General features: G+C 34.4%; 1 protein-coding gene across 2 annotated transcripts in view; it reads right to left on the bottom strand.

Annotated features, from left to right (window-relative positions):
- Nucleotides 1-86: 86 nt before the first annotated feature.
- LOC106478677 (kielin/chordin-like protein) overlaps nucleotides 87-8349 on the bottom strand; it is a 52766-nt gene continuing 44503 nt past the window's right edge. For both annotated transcript variants that reach the window (XM_013939235.2, XM_013939236.2), the window contains 4 exons: nucleotides 6823-7038; nucleotides 6251-6508; nucleotides 3386-3616; nucleotides 87-1460 (listed from right to left, as the gene is read on the bottom strand). In XM_013939235.2, the coding sequence (XP_013794689.1) occupies nucleotides 1429-1460; nucleotides 3386-3616; nucleotides 6251-6508; nucleotides 6823-7038 (737 nt within the window). In that variant the 3' untranslated portion in view covers nucleotides 87-1428. The remainder of the gene's footprint in view (nucleotides 1461-3385; nucleotides 3617-6250; nucleotides 6509-6822; nucleotides 7039-8349) is intronic.

Genomic DNA, 8349 nt, shown 5'->3' with positions numbered 1-8349 from the left:
TTACAATATATATATATATATATATATATATAAAGGTTACCAGATGGCATAATAAAAGGAAAATCAATTATCATCTAAAGAAAAATAAGATTTAATACAAACTTATATCATTAATTAATTTGATTTTTTATACAAATAAATGATTATCCATTAAATTCATTATGATGTAATCAACTTTTATATTATCACATCTCTCTTGGGGTTTCAAAATTATTAATCACACCTTTTGGTGTACACAGTTTGGTTGGTTTTGAATTTCGCGCAAAGCTACACGAGAGCTATTTGTGCTAACCGTCCTTAATTTTACAGTAATAGACTGGAGGGAATGCAGCTAGTCAACACTACCCACCGCCAACACCTGGGCTACTCTTTTACCAACGAATAGTTGGGTTGACCGTCACACTATAATACTGATATGGCTAAAAGGATAAGGATATTCTGCGACGGGGATTGGTACCCACGACCCGCAGACTGCGAGTCAAACGCCCTAACCACCAGACCATGCCAGGACTGGCGTATACAATCTGAACTTCCAGGCCTCTCAGTGGTACTTGAGGCAACTAATACCCTTCTGGTGGTAACAGAAATAAATATCCCATCTGATTGATTCAATTACAATCCTACGACACTATAGGTGACACCATACTCTTATATGTAAGGACCCCCTCCTCTCTGGCCAATAATTGTTGATCTTAAATTCCCGAGGATTCTCCATTGGAACGGCCCCTTGGCACATGAAGTAGAACGGTATACTACAGAGGTAGTATCTCCATCTGTGCGTTGGTTTTGTTTCTCCATATATTTCTCTTTTACTAAGCCACATTTTACCCTTCTCACATAGCAGTTTGTAACCTTGTTTTATTTGCCTTTTATATGCGGCGATTTCCACTTTTGGCCGAGTTGTCTGAAAGCTGTTTTGAAATAAATCCAATTCTAAGGAGATGCTTACCGTTCCTTTTAGGTAGTAAAATTAACACAACCGTTGTGCAATCTTTATACATATATATATATATATATATATATTCATTTATTCGTTAAATATCCATTACCCGTGTCCTACACACGTTCACTGATTATTATTTTTTTTTCAAAACAACATAAAAATATGTTTTCATTTTTCAAAGACGAAATAGAGTCTGAGATCAAAAAAATTCATACCAACTGTTCTGTGTATGATTGCAAATTTACGTTTTACTGGGCCTTAGCCAAGTAAGATTTTTATGTTGTCAAACACACACACAACACAGAAAATAAATATAATTAAAGTACATTTTTTTTAATGTGAGAAAAGAATATCTTAGTGTGCAGTTTAAAACAAACAAAATATTAAAACGATCAAGAAAACCCTTTAAAAGTGAAATAAGAGAACCAAGTATTTTCAACAAATTATGTGACCAGCACACAAGATTAGAGATGAAGAGGAACATCTTATTCTGAGTTTTCTTCCTCCTCTGGAGCATCTGAGGAAAAATAAAATATCGTTTAGTATGTAATATTCTACGTAAACTTCTAAAATACTTCTTCAATAATAATAATCACTTTCAAATATTACTTAAAGTGGTAAAATTGATTTGATATAGAGTTAAATTTTGAAATGAACAAGAAACAATTATAAAACTGAATAAATTGTTTTATTTACTTCGTGTCATAAGAAATATCAAAGGTTAATCACAATTTTTAATAACTATGATCCGGATTCTATATTGTCTTTGGAATTACCATTGTAGATGACCATTATTACATATTATTGCCCTAGCTGCATTTAATCATTCAAGGTAAATACAGTTATGGTATTCATCGTTTGTTTGACTGAAAGTTATTTGTTTACAGTTTCTTCAAATTACTGTTACTCCTTGTAGATATGTCTCTCACTGATAAGTCTGAGGATTTACAACGGACAAAAATAGGTTTTTATACTCGCAGAGAACAGAGAAGTGCTAGCAAATTTTGTAGCGTTGAGTTTAATAACAAAAAGGTTTTTCATATATTCATGTCACAGGCATCAAGAGCACAAATATGTCTAATCATCTTTGTGATAACCCCTAAAGTATTGTATTATTGATAGAAATTCAATTAGTCTATTTATTTTATAGTACTTTTTAATTTTCATGTGATGTGTGTTTTTGGAAAAAAAAATGTTGAATCGGTTCCATATGGTTACATGTTGCTGTGTGTGACTTCGTAGAATACAAATAAAACCAATTAATGATAACTTTGGAAAATCATTTTGAAGTAGTTGAGGTGTCGAAACTCGGTTTCTAGCGTTGTAAGTCCGCAGACATACCGCTTTGTCACTGGGGGGCCGAACAATAGAAGAAGGGATCCTGCGGTATTCTTTACAGAATAGAAAAAGCACGCACAGCATAGCTTTTAGACCAATAACGGGCTCTAAGACACCCCCCCCCCCAATTCAGTTTGAAGTAATGCACATATCTAAGAAGTAAATGTATGGTTACATTTCCATATCCCCCAAAAAAACATAAATTATTGCAATTATGCTGGACACTTATCCTGGTACTGTTAATTTGATAATAAGCAATTATATGAAAATGGCAAATGTTCACCAGCCAAAGGTTTACAAACCAGTGACTGTTTTTATTAAAAAGATGGCCGAAGGAATTGAAATCACAGCAATCCAATTCGACCACGTAACTGTTAAGTGGTCTATTATAGCTCTAATGGAATTCTGTGCATCTAGTCTGCTTAAACGCTGCATTAGAAGCCGACCTCCATTGAAGTTTAGGGTCTGTAGCAAGTTTATCAAAAAAACTCGTTCCAATGCAAAATATGATGTATTAGAACTTACACTTTTCACGTTTAATTTAAAACATTGAACTGCCTGGTGCCGGAATTAATAGTAATTTATTGCACAACCATTTGCTGTAGAAGAGCACACTTTCACGATACTTATCTGGTGATACATTTTTATTATCTGTCTATTTTAATATATTCGAGTCCACACGATCCAACCATTGATCTTAATTCAAGAATTATATAAATAATTACAACAAATCTCCACAATATAAATAATTACACCAAATCTCCACAATATAGATAATTACACCAAATCTCCACAATATAGATAATTACACCAAATCTTCACATATGCAATTAGTATTAAAATCGACTTATACTGTTAGTATCTACTATCATATAAACTTTAAAATTAACTTTGATGCAGACTTATGCATATATAAATTTTGTTTTTGAAGACAATAATTCTGCTACGGCTGTCATGCGGATTGATAGTAAGTTTTGTTGCTGTACGTCTAACTATATAAAGGAGTAGCAAATGAAACTATAATTTGTTTATATATTGATCATTTATAGATTAAAGTGGCTTTCTTTTTTGAAGCAATGTAGTCCTCTTAAAGTTGATACTCACTATTTGTGTCTCCTGGTTCTGGATTTCCTATTTTACACACACAGCCAGGGCAATTTCCTGGTGGAGGGTTAGACTCCACTTCACAAAGTGGATGGTTGCATTCTACATGTGAGCAAGGATATTCGCACTTGCACATCTTACAACCATTATCCCGTGGTATTATCTCACAGTTATAGCCAGCACAAACAGGCTCTGGACATTTGTTAGTGTTGTCCACATCCACAACGTTGGCTGAAAAGTTCAAATTGAACCAATATCACAGATAATGTTCTGATTAATAAGAAAATGACACGAATGGGTGAGTGACATCAATAAATAATATTTTGATTATTCCGGCACAAATGGTATAGTTCGTTTAATGAGAAGGAGAGTACTTTGCTTACGCTACCACAGGTTCTGCATACTCACTCTCGAAAATTCGAGAAGTCACATCCCCTATAGATACTCGGGAAATTCTAAGCGACAAAACTCTCTCCAGCAAACAATACAGGACTTATAAATTAAAGTATTAAAACATATTTCACAATACCATGAATGCTTTCTTTCATTACTCAATAATTGGATGTTTCTGTTTAAGATCTTATGTACTGCAGCCAATTCAAATACTGTTGTTATTGAATATATAGAAGTTCCGAACCTGCCCAAAGACAGAAACCGTAACAACAATAGCATATCTGTTCATACGTAATGTATTCAATTGTTCATCTAATTTAATATTTATGTTAGAATGTGAATTTTCTGCGTCCTCGACCATACAAGTACTGGATATTTTCAAATGTCCTCTGCCCAGCACCTTATGAATGATCCAGTTAACTAAATTGTTGATGTATGCTAAATATTTAAGTTGTTCATTGTTCTTAAACTTTCTGGTAGATCCAGAATAGCGGGATTGTTTGTCACAGTTATAAAGTACCGAAAGCTGAAATTGTAGACTATTTTCAGCAGTGTATCGCGGTTCGAACGCTTAATCTTTCGGTCAGGTCCGCAACTCAGCAACTTAACCACTAGGTCACTCCAGACCAAACATTAAATTATTTAAAATATAAATAATAACATGAAATAAGCAATCCTTTTTTTCACTCTAACTATAACAAGAACATTTTCGTGTTTGAAAATAACAGTGAGTTAATCGCACTTCGTTTGAACAATTTGTATGAGTAAAATCAGTGATGTGTTGTGACGGATGAGAGTCAAGGGGCCACGGGCGAAACTATTAGCTAAAGCGTATGTAAGAAACATTTTCCAATATAAATAAGCATACAGCAAGAAGAATAAACGATGTAAAATCGAAATACACAACATTTTGAAATCTTCTTATGTTCTCTATGGACGCTGGGAAGCTGAATAACTTACGAACATGAAGATTCAGGGCAGTAAACACCAACGGGTTCTGAAATCACACTCTAACAGTACTGTTGTTATATGAAGGATGGCCATATAACTGGAATCACAGCAATCCCAATTGACGACATACTATAAATTTGGAAATTTTACTGTTTGTTTGCATTTAAGCACACAATTACACAATGGGTTATCTGTTCTGTGCTCACAGTTTTTAGCATTGTAAATCCGCAAACTTACCGCTGTGCCACTGTGGAGCAAATGTTTATTGTAAATGGACTTATAGCAACTTTGCGAGTACCGCCAATATGTAAGAAACAGAAAGTCAAAAATAAAACTCCATTTAGAAATACCACATTTGAAATTCCTTGAAAAGTAACTCCAATGACTCGTTTTAAATTTGGAGTATTCCACTTCATAAAAAACAAATAAAATGTTATGTACGGCTTTGCCAAATTTATACTAAACTGGAGCGTTATCTCTTACTTCTTGTGAGTAGGTTAAAGATTAATGGCCGACGCGTTAATTAAAAAAAATGACCAACAATGTCACACACTTATTCAGGGTTTTTGTAGAATTGCAGTGAATTTTTTTTCTCAATGCTGTTTTTAAGTCATTTTAAAAGTCAAGAGAGGGACGTACTGGTCAGTAATGATTTTGATGATATCGTAAAGAAGTCTGTAAATGAATAATTATAAGCTCATCCAACCCCCCCCCCCGACAAAGAATAAAGGTAGTAAATACAATATACTTTCTTCAGACATGAAAACCGAAATTAGCAATCATATGAAAACGAAACGTCAAAGACAATTAAGCATTTTAGTAATTTAAATTTGAAGAAAACCAGTGTGAAGTACTTGAAAAATAAATAGTTTTTTCTGAAGATGATATTATTGAACAATATTTCTTGCAAAGCGGGAACGAATGTTGATATTGGTAGAAATCTTATAAAAACATGTGTAATACTTAGTTACCAAAATTTGTGATACCAGTGACTAAAAACATAAAAATTTAGAAACAAGACAAACCAAATCAGCAATTTGCCATGAATTCGCTCAAAATTAATATCCACAAAAATTTCCAGATTTAAGGTAGTTTCAAGTTTCCCAATGCAGCTCCTGTGTAGTTTCGTACCCTTAGTTTGCTTAAACGTGATCTCGAAGGAAACAGAAATTACAGCATCCCAATCGACTATATTCCTATCAAGATGTCAAATACAGCACCAGCGGACTTTTATGCATTTGGTTCGCTAATAAGAGGCCTTTAAATCTAATGTTCGCTTATAGTGAATGGTTTGGGAAAGGTCTGTCAAAAAGTGTAGTCGTTTTTGTAAAAGCAAGTTATAATGGAACATTGTGGTGTTGAGCAGTAGTGAGTACTCATGGCTATCAACAAGCTACAAAGGAGGATGCAATTCTAAGGACAGGATGGAATGAATTAAATCGTTCTTATAAAGTGCGATAAACCTCACTATGAAATATTTTAAGTCCACTTGTATGATGTTATGCTAAATGTTATACAAACGTTTATTTTCTTCAACTTCTATCTTCTCCACTGAGCAGCGACACTGTGGACACCGACCTGAGGAAACGTCAGTTTCTAAGCTACAACCAGGGGTGTCACATTGTACTGATGGACAGGATGGTTCACAAGAGCACGTATTACAGCCGTCGTTTCCAGCCACCAATTTGCAATTCTCTTCTAAACAAAGAGGTTGAGAGCAATTTGAGAGACTTTGGGAGTCGTTCGCTTTGCCAGATTCTGTGGACTCTTCCTCTTTCACTAAAACAAGAGCATTTTATGTTACACTCGGTAACCTGTATTGAAAATATTGTCTGGTATTTTTAACGTAGTCGTTACTTTGAGAGATACTTTTCAGTGTCTTGAATTATTCATATATCACAAAATAAATTTTCTTCCAAAATAAAAAGCATGTATTATTACTACAATTTGTCTCCTGATTGCTCAGTGATTCTTTTCTCGAGATTAAAACATTACATTATAAAGACAGCTTTATAAAGTAAGCATAAATGTTGACAGAAAATGTACACTGAACGATTATAAGTAAGAAAAATTCAAAAAGCCAGATAACTCACAGTATGCAACATGAGTGTTCTTAATTTCTTGAACGTGACAACGACAAGACGAACACTGGCCTTCGTGTTTTCCCTCCTGTAGTTCACAGCCATCTTGACATTTGGGTATTTCACATATTTCACAATGGCATGACTTACATCCATCAGCATCATCCAGCAATACACAGTCATAGCCATTGCATACAGGATCTGGACAATGTTCACTCTCGATCTTGGCTAAATACAAAATATATCGGTATGATCATGCACACAAAAAAGTTATTAAGAACTTCAAGGTAAAACAGCTAAGTATCTTGTCGATACATGAATGTAGAGATTAGTCGATACAGAAAGTTGAGTACGGTATAATAACACGATTTTGAACATGCAAATATGCACCTTATGTGAAAAACCAGAGTGATAGTAAAGTCGTGTGAAATGATTGGTAACATGTGGTCGCTTTTGGGAAAGATATGTAACAGTCCTTTCCGACGAAGAATATTCATACGCTTACACCATAAAGATGAATTTAGACCAGAGATTTAGAATTTCCAAGATGAAGGTATCCCTTGTACTTAATCACATTGGAAGACAAAGGATTGTGGATCAAACTGCAGTAGTAGGACCATCTAAAAAGAGACCTGCAACAAGTCTTACACCATCAGTGGTAGGCAAAGTAGGGCGTTTTGTAATATCTGAGAACCCACGAACACAAAGGTCAGAGACAAAAGTCGTCCACGTGACTCAGATGACAGTACCCTCATAATCAATAAGGATCTCCGTCATGTTTAAATCAACTGTTTTCATGACGTATTAGTTCAACACTGTCACATATCTTTAGCAGCTAGAGAAAGGAATGGCTATTCATGCTATTCCACACAAAGACTTGTTGGTCGAGTCGCATGACGCGGCGCCTGCGTAGTTTTGTGAGATAGGACTACTGAAATAGCGCTGGTAAACCGTTGTCCTTGTAGAGTAGGATATGACCTTTTGTAATGGAAACTACGTTACAGGATGCATGACGAGACGTAATGACATGGACTGTAATGACGTGATAAGGGTCCAAAATCATTTTACTATAACGTACTTAACTTCTGTATATGGGATGATGTTCTAAATGTATTTATCCTCGGCATTACTTCATCCGTCTTTTCAAGGTTAGCAAGAAAAACTACAAAAACAAACGACATTGGAAATAACACGAACACAGAAACTTTTTATTAAAACATATGAACATCTAGTAATTTTAGAAGTAACTGGAAAATTTCATCACCAAAAAAGTAGTTACAAATCATACAAATGTTCTTTATGAAAGTAACAATAAAATTTTGATCAGATTTTACCCCTACATGAACTGTTATCATAAAATTTGCTACTCTGTCATAAGATAACCTTTCATCAATCACAAATTTACACAACTTCCGTCCAGGGGACTTGTACTCCAGTTAGAATATACACTGAATGGTCACAAGTAAATATACACCTAATTTTTCGTCATTTAACTGATTCATGCTAACTAATTTGTGTTCACAGAGCACTATATAAATG

The sequence above is a fragment of the Limulus polyphemus genome, unplaced genomic scaffold, assembly GCF_000517525.1.
Source record: "Limulus polyphemus unplaced genomic scaffold, Limulus_polyphemus-2.1.2 Scaffold240, whole genome shotgun sequence".
Classification (NCBI taxonomy): domain Eukaryota; kingdom Metazoa; phylum Arthropoda; class Merostomata; order Xiphosura; family Limulidae; genus Limulus; species Limulus polyphemus.
This window is presented reverse-complemented; position numbering and strand designations above follow the sequence as displayed.